The 22,609-nt window shown below is 46.0% G+C and overlaps 1 protein-coding gene across 7 annotated transcripts in view; it reads left to right on the forward strand.

Annotated features, from left to right (window-relative positions):
• Nucleotides 1-22,609, forward strand: part of MINK1 (misshapen like kinase 1) — a 503,992-nt gene that overhangs the window by 466,823 nt on the left and 14,560 nt on the right. For all 7 annotated transcript variants that reach the window (XM_069215741.1, XM_069215740.1, XM_069215743.1 and 4 more), the window contains 2 exons: nucleotides 4,646-4,805; nucleotides 6,201-6,340. In XM_069215741.1, the coding sequence (XP_069071842.1) occupies nucleotides 4,646-4,805; nucleotides 6,201-6,340 (300 nt within the window). The remainder of the gene's footprint in view (nucleotides 1-4,645; nucleotides 4,806-6,200; nucleotides 6,341-22,609) is intronic.

Raw genomic sequence — 22,609 nt, forward strand, 5'->3', positions numbered from 1 at the left:
CTGAGGGGCCGACTGGGCATTGGACAGACTCTAAAAAACATCAGAGGACCTCCAACCTTCTAATACAATTGCGAAGAAGCTCCCCCCAGAGTGAAGGCATCATTCCCTGCAACCGGCAAGCAAGATCCAGTGACGTCCAGTTCACTGACCAGCCGCTGACCAACGACAGACCAAATTTCACCCGGCAGACCTAGAGGACAAATCCTGCAAGTATTCCAAGTTTGGTGGCACTGCGACCTCCAGTGGCTGAACCATGCAATAGCCAAGGGTATAGAGCCCCCAATATTGGACACCCAGAAGAAAAGTCCACTCTAGACTCACCAAGGACCAGGAGCAAGCACCAGTCAAGGGACTTCAGGCCACCCAAAAACCAGCCACTAGAGTGGCCCTGCTGACCTGCAAACTACCGTCCAAGTGATCTGCACCTGGCTCAATATGCGCCTTGACGCACGGCCCTTGGCTGACCTAGCTGCACTGCACCCCCCTCCCCGGCCCCTGCATTGGAGAACGAGCTGTGCTCCATCCTCCAAAGGGACCCACTGGACTCACCTCTAAGTCCCCCTCTGCAGTGCATTTCCAAGTGGTCCTCTTCCCTGTGGCGCACCAGCTCCAAAACTTTCAGCCGGGAGACACCTGAACTTCTCCGACTGGTCCACCGGACATCTCGACGACCTCGACCTGGAAACAAAAGGTGACACTTGTGAGAGCATTGCGTGATTTTATATGAATTATTAAACTTTTCTTCTATTGATTCCTATGGTGCGTACTTACGCACATAAGCGGAACATTTTCTAAACGTTGAAAAATCATAACTCAAGAAGTACTTAACCTATTTAGATGATCTTGGTCTTAAATTTTATAAAAAATTTAAGTATTTTTGTAAACAGGTTTCAAGTTATTCTTTTGAGTGTGCGTCCACATTTATTAATACAGTGAATACAGCAAATGCTTAGCACTTGTCCAAGATTTCCCTAACTGCTCGACCAAGCATCCACAAAAAATAGACCATTAGGTAGTCTGTTTGTTACCTCTGAATACCAAGGTGGGGTTGCTTGGACTCTGCACAGCGTACCTAATTTTTGTACACTATATAAAGAGCCAGTCTCCTACAAAAATGCAAGGGAATATCTATTATCCAAACATACAGTTGTTGAATTTGGCTGCATGGCTCTTCAGGTTGTGCATTATGGTCACCTAAATTTGACTCAGGTTAATATGGGCATTCTTAAAGAAGCCAAGCATCCTTCCACTATGACATTGTACAGTTTCCATTGGAAAAGATTTGTCATCCCCTCACTAAGCACCTGCCCTGAAAGGTAGCATTCTTGGTAGCGAGTTCTTCGACTAAAAGGCTTAGTGAGCTGCCAGCATTATCTGTAGTAGAACCTATACAGTTGTCCCCCACAGTACGATAGTATTGAGAACACACCCTAGTTTTTCTTTTAAACTAAAGCAGTTTCTGACTTTCCTGTTACCAAACTCTTTTTTAGCAATCCACCCACCCTAGCAGAGAGAGATGACTATACTTGCTAGATGTTAGAAGGCTTAAAAGTAGTGAATCACCCTAGTAGTGAACCATCTGGTGGGGTCTTTAACCACTAGGTCGGACAAACTCAGTGGGTGAGGCCTCCCAAATCACAAATGGCAACTACACCTGTAGTTGGCACAGGGCGTCTTTCAGCAATGAGGAGAGCCCTGCCTAGATTTCTTCTCCACCAACAAGTGTCAACACTCTTGTGCATTGGTGTTTCTAAGAAGGCTCTCTCTCCAGATGCATTCTACTGAGAGTGGAGCTCAGGGCTCTGTATGCGTTCCTGCTGTTGCTTCTCCTGCCCACAGTTTTGAACGTCAGTAACAACCAGCAGGGCAGGGGCATGTGTAATCTACATCTTTATGTAGATTGAGCAGCCACAGTTGATTGCCTTGAACCTCCCTCCAAATTAGTTGGTGTCATTCTGATGGCAACACGCACATCTCCATAATCTGTTTACCCTGATGCTGGGACAAGTTTGTGTTCTGATTCAATTCTCTCCACACATACCCATTATAAACAAAATTGCTGAATGTTCTGCTTTTTGTGCCGTCTTTAGCCCAGCAAAGACTTGCAGTGGGCACAGTTAATGGTTACTCTTGCAGTCTTTTTTTGCATTTGCCAAACCAACTGTTTGATTAAATCACCTTTTGTGATGCATTCTCTTAAAATGTTACATGTGTTTCCTCCCAAAGCTTGTGTAACGCTGCCATGAGACCTTCATTTGGTCCTCACCTTTCTGATGTGTGCTCTATGTAAGCCAGTGCACAGGCGTCCTTTGCGTCTTCTGACTCTCAGAACAGTCTTTCTCATTGTAATAACTTCAGCTGCTCAGATGAATGAGCTACATGCTCTTCTTGTTCACCCAGCATACACCAAGTTTTCTGGAAAACCTGTTGTCAACTTTTGAATCTGATCTTTACTGACACTCAGCTTAAAGGAAAATTGCAACACAGTCCAGCTGCAACCAAATTCCACTTCTTTCAGTCTGTTAAATCACACCCAGAAACCTGTATACATTCTAGGCACAGCAGAAGCCTGCTTACATCATAGGAATTTGAATGGTACTTGATAAACGAATGTAGAGGATTTGATAAAGTGTACATTTACCCTGATCAGGTTTCCTGGCACTAGAGTAGAGACTAAAAATCCTAGGCCTTAAATGAAGCTGCAGGTTGTCAGCTTCTGCTCAAAAAGTGTTATTGGACTCTAAGAGGAGCGGTTCGGAAGTGTCTTCTGGTGCAGCAGAGTAACAAGGGAGGATTAGCTCTAAGTTTGTAAAGGTCTGAACCTTCATTAGGGTTCGCAGTAGAGGCTCAGAATGGGTTTTGAGGCACCTAGTGGCCAAGGGGGCAAGGAATAAATACAGGCTCCCTTCTGTGCAGGTCCTGATGACAAATACAAAGACATTTGGAAAGAGAGCGATTGGCCTCTGGGTGCCAGTGAAGGCCTATGGATGCGTTGGAGCTGCACATAGTTAGGGATAACCAGACAGCGGCAACTGCAGTAACCTAGCGAGGATGATGACTTGAACTTCTGCCTTGTGGCAGTTTACTAGTAGAAGAGGAATGATCTTGTATAACATTCTGGTAGAATACTAGCAGATTGAAGTGTTAATTTGCCAACGAAAGTAAGCGCATGGTGAAAGAGGAAACCAAGTATAAACACAGATATGACAGAAAGAGGCGCAGTACCAAGACGAGAGGCCGCCACTCAAGACTCCAGAGAGAGGAGAATCCTCAGAATATAAGATCCTCTCCCTGTACACAGTTAGACTTTCAGAAACTGTTCCTTATCCTAGAAGCAGCACAGATAACAAGGTGGCCCAAGCCATCGTTAGATGAAACCATGGCATTAAATAATAATTTCCCTTGCACAGCAGGAAATCAAACAGTTGGTTTACTTTAAAGAAGGCGCCTCAAGAAGGCTCATTAGATTCTATTAATAGTTACTAGAGGTATCATTTGAACAAATCATGATTTTAGATTCTTATCAATGTCAAGGTTTCCTGCTACACCAATGAAAGCAACACAGTTTAAGGCAGAAGACTGAATTGATCCACAATCTCAAAAAAACCTTTTATCTAAAGTCTTCCCTAAGATATTTTTATAGTTGAGAATTACACTGACGATGACTAAACATAGAAACCTAAAGTGTTAAGTTGAGTGCCCTGTTTTCAGCATGGCATAGGAGTCCACATAAGGTGGTTGAAGGGCTGGGTGGTGAATGGTAAATGATAAGTGGCTTTTGTAACAGATTTCTTCTGTGGCAGGTGGCTTATCTGACAAGTGCATTGGTTCAGTAGTGGCTGGCGGGTGGCTTCTCTGATGGGAAGGGTCTAAGATGGATATGGTCTGTGTTGGATGGGGTCTGTGACGGTTGGCAGATGCTGCCTCTGATGGGTGGGGTCTGTGATGGATATGGTCTGTGTTGGATGGGGTCTGTGAAGGTTGCAGATGCTGCCTCTGATGGGTCGGGTCTGTGATTGATATGGTCGTTTATGGATGGGGTCTGTGATGGTTGGCAGATGCTACCTCTGATGGGTGGGGTCTGTGATGGATATGGTCTGCGCTGGATGGGGTCTGTGAAGGTTGCAGATGCTGCCTCTGTTGGGTGGCGCCTGTGATGGATATGGTCTGTGCTGGATGGGGTCTGTGAAGGTTGCAGATGCTGCCTCTGATGGGTGGGGTCTGTGATGGATATGGTCTGTGCTGGATGGGGTCTGTGAAGGTTGCAGATGCTGCCTCTGATGGATGGGGTCTGTGATGGATATGGTCTGTGTTGGGTGGGGTCTGTGAAGGTTGCAGATGCTACCTCTTGGTGGGGTCTGTGATGGATATGGTCTGTGTTGGATGAGGTCTGTGATGGTTGCAGATGCTGCCTCTGATCGGTGGGGTCTGTGATGGATTTAATTTGTGTTGGATAGGGTCTGTGAAGGTTGCAGATGCTACCTCTGGGTGGGGTCTCTGATGGATATGGTCTGTGTTGGTTGCAGATGCTGCCTCTGATGGGTGGGGTCTGTGATGGATTTTGTCTGTGATGGATGGGGACTGTGATGGTTGCAGATGATGCCTCTGAATAAAGGGTCTGTGATGCTTGCTGTGTTTTTTATAGATCCAAACCCAGATAAACCCGCACGCTATTATCTTCCTACCCAACACCGATGGCATGGAGATGCTGCTCTGCTACGAAGACGAGGGTGTCTACGTCAACACTTATGGTAGAATCATCAAGGACGTGGTGCTACAGTGGGGAGAGATGCCAACCTCTGTGGGTAAGAGCTGTGGATTTGGTTGTAAGGTGGCAAAATCAGAGGGGAGTTATCTGTGTTGTGAGTTAACATGGGTTAAAGTACATAGCTGTTGGGTTTTCCTTTTAAAGCTAACATCACAAAAGTAACACTTTTTATTCTTTACTTATGTTTGCTTTTTGTAATGCTTGTGGAGCTACAGTTTAGACCAGGGTGATTTACGTGAAACAATATCTTTTGATTACATACATTGACAAACCATTTTGTATCGGAGTTAGGGGATTCTGGAAAACCAATGGAAGGACTTAACTGAATGAGAAGTCGAGAGAAGGGTTGTTGGGATGGTGAAAGAAAAGAATGACAGGAGTCATGGAACAAGTGTAGCTGGCGGGAAATTGGATGGAGGGGAAAAAAAGCTGTTGCATCCAACTTCCTTGCAGCTCTAAGTGGTTGCCGCCAGTTCCCCAAGTGCATAGGAGATGGTGTTTTAGAGTGTTAGGGGATGTCAGTTATCTTTTTTAGACGGCTTTCCACTATCTTCATTAAGTGTGCCACAAGCTCAACTCCTTGCATACTCAGCACAGTTTGAGTGGACCAGTAGCTTCTCTTCTACCAAGGGAAATGATAAGATAGTGATCAGTTGTGCTGACTCCCAGCAGAGGCTGACACCAAGGCCAGACTCTGTCCCTTTAGGTGGCCCAAGCCTAATACCAAGGCTTCCCCCAAGGTGTGACTGATGCAGGACTCGGTGATCACACTGCAGTACAGGTCAGAGGTAAAGTCCCTTGCTGTGATCCAACCAGCTACTTCTAATCTGTGTGTTAACTCCTAATACTGCAAATATCCAAATAATGACTTAAGTAATAAATACTGGCTCCTCAAACCTGCTCATATTTATCAGGTGAAAAATGTCCACTGTTTACCCGAAAAAGCATATTTTGGTGGGGTAAGCCCCAACAACTCGTAATTTGGTGTTATTTGTCACCTCAAGTAAATTCTGACTCAGCGTTGTAGGATTTTATCATGTCCAATACATTTCACACAAACTACCAGGCTGCTCGTATGAGGGCCAAAGACATTAAGGTCCTGGAAGAGGACAAAATGAAAAATTAAAAAATACAATAACAAAAAAAATCACTTACAGGTTAAGAGGAGATAACAGGAGCAAACTGGATTATAATTAGCTTTAATATTTTATCAAAAGTAGTCTACTTGGGAATGTCACGCCATGTACTTGGTCAGTGCACGACCCCAGTGTCTTGTTATTCTGTAAAGCAGTGCATAAGCCCCATGTAAAACTGTTAAATAAATCTGCTTCTTCATTTCTGCCACTTGATGTGGCCAAAACATTGTGAATTAAGTGCTGTGTTGTGTGTGGCTCAACACTGTTATGACAGTGTCTTGTATTTGTTTTTTTAGCCTACATCTGCTCTAATCAGATCATGGGCTGGGGGGAAAAGGCCATCGAAATTCGATCAGTGGAGACCGGACATCTGGATGGAGTGTTCATGCACAAACGGGCACAACGGTTGAAGTTCCTCTGCGAACGCAACGACAAGGTCCAAAGTGTTTTTGCACTTTTCTGTGCCTTTCCTAGACTCTCCCCTCTATTCTTCTGTTATTCTTTACCCTCTGTCCATGTCTACCCCTCGTAGCTTCCAGCATTATATCTATGGATGCCTGCATACCCATCATGTCTGCACATGTATCAGTGCTTGTGTGTCTGTGGATGGCTGGATATCCAGGCATGTCTGCATACGACGGATGTTTACCTGCCTGTGAATAAGTGTAAATCTGTGGCAGCCTGCATATCTATGCATTGCCTGCATATCTACGGATTGCCTGCATATCTACAGCTGACTGCATGCCCATGGACATCTGCCTATTTGTGGATGCTTATGTGTCTGTGTATAAATGTATATCCATGGCTGCCTGCTTGTTCCTGGCTGCCTGAATTTCTATGAATGACTGCATATCTATGGATGCCTGCATACCTATGATGTCTTCACATCAGTGCTTTCGTGTCTTTAGATGGCTGCATATCCATGGATGTCTGCATATGATGGATGCTTACGTGTCTGTGTATAAATGCTTATCCGTGGCTGCCTGCATATATCCTTGGATGCCTGCATATCCTTGGATGCCTGCATATCTATGGCTGCCTGCATATATGTGGATGCCTAAACGATATTTAAGCTCTTTAACTCACTTGATGCGTTTTGGCACTAATGTGATGTAACTGACCACTTGGGATTCTTATTTCTTTGCAAGTGGAAAACCTGTTTTTTTGCATTGTAGGAATTTTATTGACAGGCATAAACGTTTGTCATTCCCCACAGTCTGTATGAAACCTGGGATAGCCTTTGCACTTACGTATTTTCCATGGAAACAGTATCAGAGAATGTTTTTGTCCTTGAGTTAATATACAACTCTGTGGAATGAAAGCCTAACAGAAGCCTATTTCTTTCCTCAACCCCTATACTTGTCGTCCTTGATTAGGCCCTTCCCATCTGAAGTTTGGAATAAAGAAGAGGGGTTTGGACCCTTTGAGGAGGCCCCCGACAAGGAAGTAAATTGATACGAGGAACACAGTGACACCTCCCCAGACTCTGGCATGCATCTCCTCCAGGCCCGTTTCCTCACGATGGGCAGCAGAGGTCCTTGACCTACAACTGCCAGCCATTGAGCTCAAGTTCAACATCTTAAGGGAGGTGCTTCATCTAGGGGCAAGCTCTGAGGAGCAATTGTTTTCATCTAATGAGGCACTCAGATGTTTTTCTGGAGGCCTGAGCTGACCCTTGCACAAGGGCTCCTGTGCACCACGTAATTGCCCGTCCTCACCTCTTCTCCACAGAAGACACAGCCTTCCTCTCGGAGCATCCCTCCCCTAAGAGTCTGGTGGTGCAGGCCTCAGCAGCTAAGGTCAACCCATGTGCATGCCCTTCCACCCCACTAGATAGGGAATCCAAGAGGCTAGATACTTTGGGAAGCAAATTTTCCCTTCCACCTGCTTGGCCTTGTGTTCGGTGGACACCACATGTCTCTTGGGCCAATATTCCTGTGCTCTAAGAGACTCATTTGTGCAGCTGCTGCCCATCACTGGGTTGGGATGGCCATCTGGGAGCAGTGGAGATCAAAGGACTGTTTCTCCTGGGGAGTCTTAGCTCCATATCAATTCCTAGAGTTGAGGGCTATACACATGGCATTGAAAGTCGTCCTCCCAACCATCAAGGGAAGGCTGGTGCAGGTGTTTACAGACAACGCTACTGCAATAAGGTATTGTAACAAACAAGGCGGTTTGGAGTTGTTGACCCTGTGCCTCTGTGCTTCTGGACTTGGATGGCGCTGCAGGACATCTTCCTGGTCACATGCGTGGTACCTGTCAGGATTCCTGATCGCCAGGGCAGACAGACTCAGCCATCGATGCCCTATGGATAATGAATGGCGATTACACCAAGAGGTGGCACAAGGTCTCTTCTGAGAATGCAGAGAACCTTGCCTCGACCTGTGTGCCGCCGCCATGAATAGATAATGTCAGCAGTTCTGTGTGTTGGAGTTTCCAAAGTGGTTCTCGCTCCAAGATGTACACCTTGCTGCCAAGACCACTCCTTCCCCAAGTTCTCAAGAAGATCAGGACAGACCGGGCCCAAATCACCCTAGTGGTTGCACATCGAGCACAGAGAGCATCTGTCCTCTGCTCAGTCTGCCTCTTCAGGAGAATCTTCAGTCTCGGCACCAGGGCAGAGTCCTGTACCCAAACCTGCACTCTCTCTACCTTCTGGCCTGGTAAGTGAGAAGCAACAGCTGAGTATTTATGTTTTTTGTATTTATTTTTTGTTCTCCCTCCTGCGGTCTGTGATGTCATCCTGGCAGCCAGGCATCTCTCAAAAAAATATATATATGCCTGTCATTGGGAACAAATTTATGACTTGATGCTCCTCAATACACGGGAGACCTCCTTTCTGCATATCTGTCGGAGCTGCTGCTGTTTATGTTGTCATTAGCCCTGCAAGGCCATGCCCTGGGCACAGTTAGGTTTATCTTTCAGCTATTTCGGCTTTTCTGAGGTTGCTGGCTCAATCCTTGCCGTTTAAGTTACCGGTTTTGATAAAACATTGTTTTGCTTTCACTAAAGACTGAGGTGACAAAAATCTCTGGAATGCACTTCTCAGTTCAAAGAAGACATTTATTATTATTTCACTATGAGGTTCCTGAAAAGGAGATTAGCATGTTGAAAGCACACGTTTAAAAATAGTCACAGCAATGAAAGGAAAATATACCAAAATGATTCTCCATTGCAATGTACACAGCAAATATATGTATTTATATTATATTATGCAAAGCAAATAATGAAGTAAAAATTCATCACCGTAGGGCCTGCCAAGCTCTTCATCTTTCTCATGCCAGCAAGACACGATGACCCCATTCGACTGCAAGGGACAATATCAAGGGACAGATATCAGGCATCTGACGTCAAGAATCCTGATTGAGGCCACTCTCACTCTTGCTGTCGCACTGGGTCTTTTTATATCTTAAAGAACCAAAAGGAGCTTGCTGGAAAAAAAACCTCATTAAGCAATTCAAACATGCTGGCTAGTTTTGGTCTGCTTTGAAAATAACACTTAGGGGTTTGGCCACAATCCCAAGATGTCAAATCAAAACAAGGCTGTTCCCTGCCATCTGAGTACATCCTTATCAACCAAAGCCCTTGGTGAGAAAAAGCACAAAAACAAGCACAGTTTACAATGTGAAAAATTACGGTCAGCTTTAACATGGCAGTGTCTAATGCTACGATAAAGTCAATAGGCAGCTAAACTGAATACAAAATGTAGTCTGCAACTGGTGAACACTAGACAGCTAATCCAGGTGCAAAGTGGTGCAACACAAAGTCAGTGGTCAAAACACATATTTCACTACACACATTTTGTCAACGCTCTGCAGTGTCTGCCTCTTCTTACCCCTTTTGTTATGCCTTATTGAGATCTCAATTTAGTTTTGACTTACCTCATGTGTGCTCCCTTTGTGTCCTTGCACAGCTGCCCTGTGTGGCTGCTGACAAGCCAATTTTCCTAGTGGCCATTACATCATCCAGGAAGGTCAGCAAGCTTAAAGCTACATCCGTTCACCCCCCCCATACCTGAGCTTTTACCCGGACAAACTGGTTCTTCTGACACATGTCTCTTTTCTGCTGAAGGTGGTCACACCCTTTGGTGTCAGCCAGAACAACATGTTTATAATATTTTTCACTCAACCTCATCCTTCTAGGTGGAGGGAAGACTCCACCTCTTGAACCCAAAGAGAGCTCTCTTTTTCTACCAGTGATCACACCAAAGAGCACTGGGTGGAATCAGTTCTTTATTGGGTTCACTGGAGTGAAAAAGGGTAAAGGTGGTGAAGAAAGACCATCTCTCAATGGATTGTGCTTTGTAAGAAGATCAACAACACATTAGCTAAAAAGCAGCCTCCTGGTGGCTTGCAGGCCAATTCCTACAGGGCCAGGGATGCTACTACTGTTAGTGCATGGGTACCTGTCCCAAATATGTGCCAAGCTACGACATGGGCATCATTCCACATGTTCAGGGGGCACTGCTGCCTTGGCATTCAGGCCTGTTGGGACAGGCATTCGCCCATGAGGTCATCCAGGGTCTTCTGGTTTGATTTAATTCACAGACCCACCTATGGGGTGGTATTGCTTTGGTATCAGTTCTAAGGTGAGGAACCTGTGGTTAGAAGTCTCTATCAGAAGAACAAGTTACTTACGTTTGGTAGCACATTTTCTGGTACAGACTCTAGCTGACTGCAGATTTCTCACAGACCTTACCATCCTTCGCATTCTGCAAACTGGACTCCTCACCTGATAGATCCCGATATATATGCTGCACACTGGTCAAACATTCTGACGTGGCTCTGAGTTTCTGGTGTGGAAATAGTCCTAAAAGAATTCCGCTTGACGTTCTGTTACTGCACTACTGTGTAAAGACAGTCCATCTGCTTGCCTTGCAGGTGGGGGAAAAATGTATAGAAACGGAGTGTGCCTGGGTTGGGGCTATATGGGTTCACTGATTTTATCTGACACTACCTGCGGTGTTAACCCAAAGCTAGCTCCCCCTGCTAGCGATGTGAGAGCTTTGAAGATTCCTGATGCAGTCTGGCACCTGATATTGTTCTATAGGTGGGACATTTGCAGGTTATTACCAGAAGTAAGTAACTTTTCTAATTAATGTCCGACCTCATTTTTCAGTCAGAATGCCATTCATTTTCGCCAAATGCCCCTCGTGAGAGAAAAAAACCAGTGACTGATGCCCACAAAGTATTTTCAGTTTTGTTTCCTGGCACACATTCTGTCTCTTAATGAACAATCTCTGAGCGCAACATCTTAAAAGACAAGAGCGTCTGTCAGGCTTAGAAGCATGCTGGAGGTCGAGGAGAGAAGAGGAGAAAAAGAGGAGGTGGCTTTGAAAATGAGCCTCCCAGCCTGCCTTGGTCTCATTACCCCCTCTTATCACCTCCTGATAAGACCACCGCAGAAGGTGGTCGAGGGAGAGAAGACCAGGTGGTAGAGAAAGACATCATCACTATTTCCAGTGGCACCGGAGACTGACGTCAATACCACAACTGAGATCCTATGCTCCAACCTGCTTGCCGCCGACGACAACACATCAGCGTCACTCAGAACTTGATTTTCCATTGATGTCTGTCTTTTTGAGAATGACGTGGAAGAGTCACTCCTTGCTATTACGGTGTCAAAGACCCATAGATCACTGGCAGCTCGCACACCGCTGATCACACCACTGCTAACATCAAAGAGGGCACTGTTCACTGTCAAACCACGTCTCTGTCAAAGTTAAAAAAAACAGAGGATGACTGTCTTGCCTTTACAGACCACAAAGGTATGGTCATTAACTCCTTCTAATGTCCTCTTAGTTCATTCAACACTCTCACGTTAGGATGACCTTGCAAGAACAAGACTCTTCCTCAGAGGCATGAAGAGAAGAGAAGAGACACCCTCAACTCCTCTCCAGTGTCCAAAGACTGCATCACCTTCAGATCCATCACCCTTGCCCAGTTGACCCATTAGGTCTATAATTCCATTTGATGACCTAGTACACATGCCTTTGATGCCCCTTAATCGTTCACAACCTGTAGAGGCCTCAGACGCAACTTCTAGATCTCCAATAAAACAATGGAAACCACTATTGTCTCCCTGAAGGAGCAAGCTGTCACACCTAAAAGTTATTTTTCTACTAGAGCTCATATATTTTATATCTGGTCTCGCTTTCCGGTCTCTCACTAGCACTTATCACATCCTCAGTACACTCACACATCTCCTGCACACTCTTCATCTAGAGTGTCTCCAGTGGAGACATCCCCATTTTACATAAGGCTCTACAGCCAGTAGTCTTCAGGCTATTAGAGACTCTTGAAGCAAGGGAAGCTTCTCGACCACTGTTTCTCCTGATCCGCTAAAAATAGTTAAAGAAAAATGTCTGTCTCTGGCTACAGTGAAGGCGGTAACACGCCGCCTACAACAGAAATACCGACCACCTCAACTAGACCCAGAATTTCTTTCTGTAGAACCTAAGCCAAACTCTGTTATTATTAAGATAAAGATATACATTGGCTTCAGAATTAGCTGCTGCACCTGAGAGAGAGCAAGAAGCTCCGCTTTACAGACAGAAATATTTGTGTCCCTGCTGAAGGAGGCTGGCCTGGCATATAGTGGGTACCCTGTGGTACTTACACCCTGTGCCAGGTCCAGTTATCCCTTATTAGTAGAATAGAGGTGTTTCTAGCAGCTTATGCTGATAGAGGTAGCTATTGCAAAACAGCTTAGGCTGCACTAGGAGACAGGCAAAGCTCCTACTATACCACTTATATCATATAGCACAATATCATAAGAAAACACAAGGTTACTAAAAATAAAGGTACTTTATTTTTATGACAATATGCCACAAGTATCTCAGTGAGTACCCTCAGTCAGAAGCTAAGTAATATACACAAGTTATATGTACACAAACCCAAAACAGGTAGGTAATAGTAAGAAAAGTAATGCAAACAGTGTAGAATTACAATAGGATGCAATAGGTGAACATAGGTCTAGGGGCAACACAAACCATATACTCCAAAAGTGGAATGCGAATCACGAATGTACCCCAGACCTATGGGAGCTTGTAGAGGGTCGCTGGGACTGTAAGAAAACAGTCAGTGGGTCCAAGATACCCCACCCTAAGACCCTGAAAAGTAGGAGTAAAGTTCCTCTACTACCCCAAAAGGACACAATAGTCGTGATAGGGGGATTCTGAAAGAACCACAAACACCAGCAAAGCACTGAAGACGGATTCCTGGACCTGAGGACCTGCAAGGGGACCAAGTCCAAGAGTTGCGATAGTGCCTGGGGGGGGGGGGGGTCAGGAGCCCAGGAATCCCCAGATGAAGGTGCAAAAGGGCTGCCTCCAGGTGGAAGAAGCTGAAGATTCTGCAACAACGAAAAGGGCTAGGAACTTCTCCTTTGGATAGAATATGTCCCACTGCGTGCTGGATGTTGCAGAAGTGTTTCCACGCAGAAGTACCGCAAACAAGCCTTGCTAGCTGCAAGAGTCGCAGTAGAGGTTTTTGGGTGCTGCTGGGGACCAGGAAGGACCAGGATGTCGCCCCTTGGAGCAGGAGACAGAGGGGGCACTCAGCAACTCAGAGAGCCCCCACAGAAGCAGGCAGCACCCGCAGAAGTACCGGAGCAGGCACTTGGAAGATCTGAGGACAGCGGTCGACTCTGAGTCACAAAGGAGGGTCCCACGACGTCGGAGTCCAACTCAGAGGGTTGAGCACTGCAGGATAGAGTGCTGGGGACCCAGGCTAGGCTGTGCACAAAGGAATCCTTGGAGAAGTGCACAGAAGCCAGAGCAGCTGCAAATCACGCAGTACACAGGTTTTCAGTCTAGTGTGGGGAGGCAAGGACTTACCTCCACCAAACTTGGACTGAAGGATCACTGGACTGTGGGAGTCACTTGGATCTAGCTCCTGTGTTCCAGGGACCACGCTCGTCGAGATGAGAGGGGACCCAGAGGACTGGTGATGCAGAAGTTTGGTGCCTGCGTTAGCAGGGGAAAGACTCAGTCAATCCACGGGAGATTTGAAGGCAAACAGCCCTCAGAACATGCACCACCTGGAAGCAGTCGAGAAAGCCGGCAGGATTAGGCGATACAATGTTGCCGGTAGTCGTCTTGCTACTTTGTTGCAGTTTTGCAGGCGTCCTGGAGCAGTCAGTGGTCATCCTGGGAAGTGCAGAGGAACTCTGGTGAGCTCTTGCATTCGTTATCTGAAGAAAACCCCAGAGGAGAGACCCTAAATAGCCAGAAAAGGAGGTTTGGCTACCAAGAAAGGAGGATTGGCTACCAAGAGAGGTAAGAGCCTATCAGAGGGGGTCTCTGACGTCACCTGCTGGCACTGGCCACTCAGAGCAGTCCAGTGTGCCCCCAACACCTCTGAATCCAAGATAGCAGAGGTCTGGGACACACTGGAGGAGCTCTGTGCACCTCCCCTGGGAGGTACTGGTCAGGGTAGTGGTCACTCCCCTTTTCTTTGTCCAGTTTTGCACCAGATCAGGGCTAGGGGATCCCTGAACCGGTGTAGACTGGCTTAAGCAGAGATGGGCACCATCTGCGCCCATCAAAGCATTTCCAGAGGCTGGGTGAGGCTACTCCTCCTCAGCCCTTCACACCTATTTCCAAAGGGAGAGGGTGTAACACCCTCTCTCAGAGGAAATCCTTTGTTCTGCCTTCCTGGGCCGGGACTGCCCAGACCTCAGGAGGGCAGAATCCTGTCTGAGGGGTTGGCAGCAGCTGCAGTGGAAACCCCGGAAAGGCAGTTTGGCAGTACCCGGGTTCTATGCTAGAGACCCGGGGGATCATGGAATTGTCCCCCCAATACCAGAATGGTATTGGGGTGACAATTCCATGATCTTAGACATGTTACATGGCCATGTTCGGAGTTACCATTGTGACGCTATACATAGGTAGTGACCTATGTATAGTGCACGTGTGTAATGGTGTCCCCGCACTCACAAAGTCCGGGGAATTTGCCCTAAATGATGTGGGGGCACCTTGGCGAGTGCCATGTTGCCGACACACTAAGTAACTTGGCACCCAACCTTCACCAAGTGAGGGTTAGACATATAGGTGACTTATAAGTTACTTATGTGCAGTGAAAAATGGCTGTGAAATAACGTTGACGTTATTTCACTCAGGCTGCAGTGGCAGGCCTGTGTAAGAATTGTCTGAGCTCCCTATGGGTGGCAAATGAAATGCTGCAGCCATAGGGATCTCCTGGGACCCCAATATCCTGGGTACCTAAGTACCATATACAAGGGAATTATATGGGTGTACCAGTGTGCCAATGAGAATTGGTAAGTTTAGTCACTAGCCTGCAGTGACAAGTTTAGAAAGCAGAGAGAGCATAAACACTGAGGTTCTGGTGAGCAGAGCCTCAGTGATACAGTTCGGCACCACACAAGGGAACACATGAGCATTGGGGTCCTGCCTAGCAGGATCCCAGTGACACAAGGGCTAAAACACACATACATACAGTGAAAATGGGGGTAACATGCCAGGCAAGATGGTACTTTCCTACACCTGTGTCAACTCATCTAAGGATGGTGTGAAATCCTTTGCATCAGACTTTATCAAAATATCCTTAGCAGGATTTCTTAGAGATGCCAAATGAAATTTCCCCGGTCTCAGAGCAGGTCATTAGCACTGCAGCAAACTTTGCAGAACTCAATGCTATGGGATACTTCTGTGGCGTATCCCTGAGAACGTCAAAGCTGAGATTATCATCTTGAAAAACCTGATGCCCAGCTCAAGACAGTCAACTTGATCTTTTCAGGAAGCACTCTTTTCAGACAACATGCAGAAGAAGAGATTCTTTCTATAAAGAATGAAGCTGAATTCTTGAGGCAGTTGGCCTGGAGGAACAAAAGAAGTTCTTCAAGCAGTAGAGCACTGTCTGTTTTTCCATTAGAGGTTGATTGCCTGAAGTTGTTGTACCAGATTGAATATCAACAAAAACAGGGCCACAAACCACATCAGCAGCGATATCAGAAAGAAAAGACATGCCACTGAAGACATTACACTCAAGGAGGAGAAATTCCTCTTTTAATTGGCAATTATGTTCCTACACTGCCCTCCAGTTGCCCACTCTTGAATGGGTAGCTACAATGTCTCACCTGGAAGAGTGAAAGTCCATAGACAGATGGATACTAAACATCAGAAGATGAGGCTATCTGGTCAACACAAGTAAAACATGAGATTTCTGGTAGGAGACGTTCACTGTTAATACTCCAACCTGCCATTCAGACTGAAATCAGGACTTTTTCAAAGTGTATGGCAATCTAAGAAAGAAAAGAATATTTGTGTATCCATACGTGAGTGATTTGCTCATAAACGTAGACTCACTGAAAATGGGAATCAAAGACTTTGAAAGTACTACTCAGCTACTAAGAAGACTATGGCCCTCTTTATGACTTAGGCGGTCTTTTTCTTAAGACCGCCAAAGCCACGGGTGCCAGAATACCGCCAGTGTTGGCGGTCTTACGCCCGCCATATTATGGGTACTGTCGGATTTCAACCAAACTGTGGGTGGAAATCCAGCGGTATCCATGCTGGCGGTCGGAGGTACCTGGGCGGTGCTACCACCTGCACCTCCCCGCCAGAAGGACGCCGCAAGCCCTATTATGACCATTAGGACAGCCTGGCGGTGTCCTGCTGGCGAGGCGCTGCCGGCGGTAGCAGCGCCGATTCCCTGCCGGACTTACTCCTCGCCGGACAAGGTAAGTCATCCATCTGATAGGGGAGGGGTGGGCGGTGTTGTGTGTGTGTGTCTGCCTGTGTGTATGAATGTGTGTTTGCATGTATGAATGCTTCTGTGAGTGTTGTGGTGTATGCGTTGAATGCAAGTGAGTGAATGCACGTATGAATGTTCCAGTAAGTGCGTGTCTGCATGTCAGTGTATGCGTGGAAGTATGTTAGTGTGGATACGTGTCTGAATGCGTGTGAGTATGTGTGAGTAAATGCATGTATGGATGAGTGTGAGTATGCGTGTATAGATGTGTGTGAGTGGATGCATGTCTGGAAGTGGAGGTGAATAGGTGTATGCATGGTGGATGTAGGTATCTGTGTGCTTGTATGTGGGGAGGGAGGGTGTGGGCGCTGTGACTGTAGGGGTAGGTGTGGACCCCAGGTGATTGCTGGGAGGGGTGGGGGGGGTGCTGTGACTGTAGGGGGGGTGGGAGTCGGGTGATTGCTGGGGGGGGGTGTCTACCGGTGACAGAGAGGAGTTCTCAGTGTAAAGTCATTTTTCAAGCAACATACCTTTGCACTTGAACTAGTCCTTGTTTGAAGGCTTCCATGTCAAATATCTGGACATCAACAATATTTAATGGTAACCAGTACATCACTCGTTAAGTGAGCCCTCTGCCAGGTTATCAGTCTGTATTTGAGAATTGTTATATCAGTGCTTCATTACCAGTACCAAGTCGCACTTTTTGGTGTCATGCCTGGTGTCTTGCTGCCTCAACAGTAGTGATTTGGCGAGTGCATACAAAAGTTTATACTTCCTGCATCTCCTGAGACAAGGGCTCAAGTACCACTAAGTATTTCTAATATTTTTCCCTGTTTTTGTTGTTCGGCAATTAAATCATGTCTGTCTTGTTGTTATGTCTGTGACAGACTGGTGTTTCAGCTGCTTTGGTGCCTTACTAAATCACCTGAATTCATCTCTTGCTGACTCTGCTACATGATGACGCAACCTAAAGCTTTCTGTGAGAGGGAAGTTAAATTGGTAAAGGCCTCCTTGTAGGGGCATTTGCCCTCAAGACAAGAGTCATTCCCACTATAGATCCCAGAGCTGCTCTCTGGCATGCAAGCATGCTGAACTTTGGGGACATACAGGCTTGTCCTCTTCTTCACCCTACAAAGAGGAGAAAATGTCAAGGGAGTGGGCAGTCTATTCTTCTGAATGGTTCCAGGTCTAGGAGGCTGACTCGCAACTTTTTCCGCAGGGACGATCTTCTGTACCTGTGAGAACCCATTAGAAGGCCACGTTGGCCATTTTTGTAGCTGTGCTTTCTGATGCGTGTACCGTAGCCTTCATGGTCCCTGGGGCGCCTTCCTCGATTCCTTCCTATATTTTAGCACTAGGATTGTCAACCGTATCGCTACTACCTTTGAAATTAGCTTCACCCTGACCTACAAAACAGGCCCTCATGCTGATTTCAAGCACATCATCTCTGCTACCAACCATGGCTTTAGCACAGAGGTCTGCATTAGTTGCATGTGTCCTGTGTCTGTTGAAATACCTTATACATCGCACCTGCTCTTAAACACTGAGGTTAAAATCATCTGAGAATAACAATGGCCAGAGTTGCCTGCCATAACCAAACAGGAATTATTCAGGTGTATTAAGACTTTGATTCTGATGATGTGTCCTTACCTTTCTGGCACAATGAAGACAACCACAGTCTTGGGTTCTGACGTGAAGTACATTTTACAGCAGTACTTATGGAGGATTGCAAGCCCATTCCTATCTGGATTCATTCAGCCCAGCCAAAGACATCTAGCCAAAAACCTGTCAAAGACAACGATGTTGAAGAAATGTGCACTTCAGTTGGGCTTTAAAATTGCAGTGGCCAGGTCACCTTGAAGGAACAGAAACCAGCTATTTTGGATCCTGCTGCACCTTCTAGTACATCCCTCCCTGGGCAGAGAGCCTGGTTGTACGGGCGTCTTGTGCCAATCTCAATCTATGTTAAACCACATGTTCCACCAAAAGAGATTTTAAAAGGTGAGATGCTCTGAGGGATAAAGATACTCACCGTAGGCAGCCTTGCCTTAAGGTCACCCACTGCTGCCTGCGTTTAGGAAACGGTCACCTTAGGGGTACCAGTTCTGCCTGTCCACTTGGTATCTGGTGCAGAATGGCATGGGCCCTGCGGAACAATCCATGCAGATGGACGCAGCTTTGACTTTCATGAGGTTAGCTGTTTATGGCAGCATTTGTGGGAATGCACAACTGGTTTCTCCACCAACATCTAGTCATAGGGTCCAGTAACGCTGAGTTTATATGCACCAAGATTCCTATTTGGATGCCAACTTACACACTTAATACACATCTTCATTTTTATGTAACTTATAGTTAGAATACTCAGTTCAGCTTATTTTTCAGTGTGAATTAATGTTTGATGGCATGTGTGGCTGTAGCTACAGATGCTCTGCATGCTAGTGTTGGGTCTGGAAGGTTATAAGTTGTTTTTCTTCTAAAAGTCTTTCGAGTCACGAGATATAGTGACTCCTTCTCTTCCTGGTAATGCTCATGGGCTTTGACTCCATTATCAGATTGTTTTCTTCCGCCGTCTGGTCCGGTTGTGCTTTAACCAAGCTCTGGTTTGAGGCTGTCTTAGGCCTTTTCCATTTGAGAAACCTTTCCAAATTCGTTGGTATTGTTCTCGAAACTGGTATTCCATTCTTCGCGTGCCGGTACCAAAGAAACTTTTAATCGGATCAACAGGCTTCGATCGAGGCCCTCAGGGCCACCCCCCTCAGATTACCATTTTCTCCATTCAAACCTCGAAGAGGGAAATTCTACTGGAAAGGATGCCTTTCTGTTTCTGCCCCAAGTGTCACTCGAAGTTTCCATCAGTCGATCAGCATCAGGTCCACAACCTCTGCCTGTTGCTGGAACACAAAGAAGACGACTGCAAGGGCTGCCAGTCTTTTGGGGGAAAAAAGACTGCAAAATCGGAGAGCCTGCCACTGAAAAATGCAGAGGCAAGACGTTGAGGAAACATCAGACATTTTCGGACTTCAAGACACCGTGTTGGACACTGAACAAGTGCAAGAATTTCACAAGGCTTCAGCTGCTTTTTCCATTCAAGATACGGTCTTGGAAGCTGACACGACCAAAACGTCCATAAGCATGAAAGTGAAGACTACCACACCACCACTGCCCTCGGGTCAGGGCAGACATCGAAAAATTAATTTGAATTTCCCACCATCGAGCTAGGCACTGAAACCTAAACAAAAGCCTTTCTCTTCAATACTGAGCCAAACACCAACACCCTCGGCGCCAAATGCTTCCACCAACTGTTTCTGCCCTGAAAACAATTGCCTGCCTCGACTCCGACAACTTTGGCACCAAGAGTCAAGAGCGCACCGGCACCGAAAAGACGGATTTTAAATACAGCCTCTGAGTCGAGAACATCCCCAGAGCCTATCCTTCATAAAATGAAACAGCTCCAAGACAAGTAGTCAGAGCTGCGTATCCAACCACAAACAAGGAGAGTTATGGTTAAAGCTGTATTTAGTTCTCCTTCAAAATGCCAACTTTCGTTTGAAGAGGCTCCTGAACCACCTACACCTCCAGCCAAAAAAAGGAGAATGGACAATGACTTGGTTGAGATTTACCTACCTCTACCTGCATCTCCACCACCAGTCACTCCACCAACACCATCTACTCCCACTCCTCCACCGTCAAAGGGGGATCCTCTTGGTGTCTCCCCACAGGGCTCACCTCAGAAATTTCATGACACCTAGGACGCAGGGGATGACAATGTGCCTTTTCATTCAGACACAGACCTTTGGTCTTAATATGATGTTGACACGTATATAGACGCTGACACATAGGTATAGCCAGCGAGACCATCTCCACCAGACGATACAACTACTTTTCAAGAACTTATTGAGAGGGTAGCCACATACCATTAGGTACTCCTTCATGAAGAGCCTATTGAATGCAATTTTCTTTTCAAAACCCTTACTATATCACATAAGTCCACACAATATCTACCCATGCCTATAGGTATGTTGAGGCATTCAGAAGATATTTATCAAGACCCTGCCCAGAGCACGCATTATCACTCTGTGGGTGGAGAAAAAATATACGGCTTCCCCATCTGACCCCGTTTTTATCAAAGGTCAGACACCTGCAGACTCTTTATTTGTGTCTAACAAAAGAAGAGCCGAATTAAGCTGCTCATGACGCTCTGCCTTGTGATACGGAGAGCAAGCTCAGTGATGCTTCTGGCAAACACGTTGCTGCTCAGGCAGCCAATCACTGGGGTATTGCCCAAATACAAGGACTACTTGCCAGATACGCTCGTGTCCACTGGGACGAAACGAGGAGCTTCTCCAGTACCTCCCAGAGGAGCACAGGGAAAGAGGCCAGGAAATTGTTAGTGAGGGGCAATTAATAGCTAACAATTCCAATTGTTGTGCTTTAGACTCAGCTGACACAGCAGCGAGAGGGATAAACACAAATGTCCTCTTAGACCACCATGCGTGCCTACGCATTTCCAGTTTCAAGCAAGAGGTAAAGCAGACAATCTTGAATGCACCATTTGACAAGGAACATCTTGTCTGCCCACAAGTAGATCAGGTGCTAGAGAAGATGAAAAATGGCAATGAAGTATCAAAATCTATGGGGGCGCTCCAACTTCCTGCCTCGCGTGGTACTTTTGCTAGGTCTCATTATAAGACAACCTCTAAGTCCTCTGCATCAAAATCTTAGCTGTCATACAGTTAGAATTAACCCCACACATCCTCTCGAAGAGGATTTAAAAAAAGGTTCTTCCAGTGGGAACCACTGCAGAGGTAGGTAAACTCCCCCCCTCCCCCCCGAACCTATTTCACCGTCTCAAGCAATGACTCCCTTCAATTATCAAACACCTGTAGGAGGACGTCTTTTGCTCTTTCTCCAGAATTGCCAAAAAATCACAACAGATCAATGGATGTTGTATATTATCCAACATGGTTATTGTCTGAAGGTCAATTCCACATCTCCAAACATTCCCCCTCACAAACTTTCACAGGATTATTCTCTCTCCTCCAACAGGAAGTGCAGGTCTTACTGGCCAAAGGAGCACTAGAACCACCATTAGGGAACTGGGATATATTCACTATATTTTCTCATACCCAAAAAGGACGACTACTTAAGACCTATCCTAGATCGCAGGCCTTTAAATCATCACATCATATCAGAACATTTTCACATGGTCACACTTCAGGATGAGAACCCATTGCTGCAACAAGGCGACTTTTTATCGGCACTGGACTTAAGAGGCCTATTTTCACATTCCGATACACCTAGGACATCGCAGATATCTCAGATTTGTGATAGGAGGTGAACACTACCAGTACAAAGTGCTCCCCTTCGAGGTCACAACAGCACCAAGGGTGTACACAAAATGCTTTAGAGTTGTAGCAACTCACCTGCGCAGGCAGAAAATTCATATATACCCATACCTAGACTGACTAATCAAAACCAGCACTCTCACACAATGTTGGTTCCATACTCAAATCACAAAACTTGCTTCACTAACTAGGTTTCATATTCAATTTCTACAAGTCACACCTAAATCCACTTCAGATACAGCCCTATCTAGGGGCCATTCTCAACCCACAGTTTGGAATAGCCTACCCAAATGCAGCAAGGATACTGGGGCCCGTATTTATACTTTTTTTAGCGCCGCATTTGCGCTGCTTTTTGACGCAAAACGGCGCAAACCTACAAAATACAATGGTATTTTGCAAGTTTGCGCCGTTTTTGCGTCAAAAAACGACGCAAATGCGGCGCAAAAAAAGTATAAATACGGGCCTGAATTTTCAAAGACAGTTCTTTTGCTTTCACCCCAATCACCCAGTTACCATAAAATCAGTCATGAAACATCTAGGAATGATGGCTTCTTGCATTGTAATTGTGCCACATTCACATATTCATATGCACCTGTTGCAAGAATGTCTATCACGTCAATGGTCTCAGGCACAGGATCGCTTAGATGA

Source organism: Pleurodeles waltl, chromosome 12 (assembly GCF_031143425.1).
Source record: "Pleurodeles waltl isolate 20211129_DDA chromosome 12, aPleWal1.hap1.20221129, whole genome shotgun sequence".
Lineage (NCBI taxonomy): Eukaryota > Metazoa > Chordata > Amphibia > Caudata > Salamandridae > Pleurodeles > Pleurodeles waltl.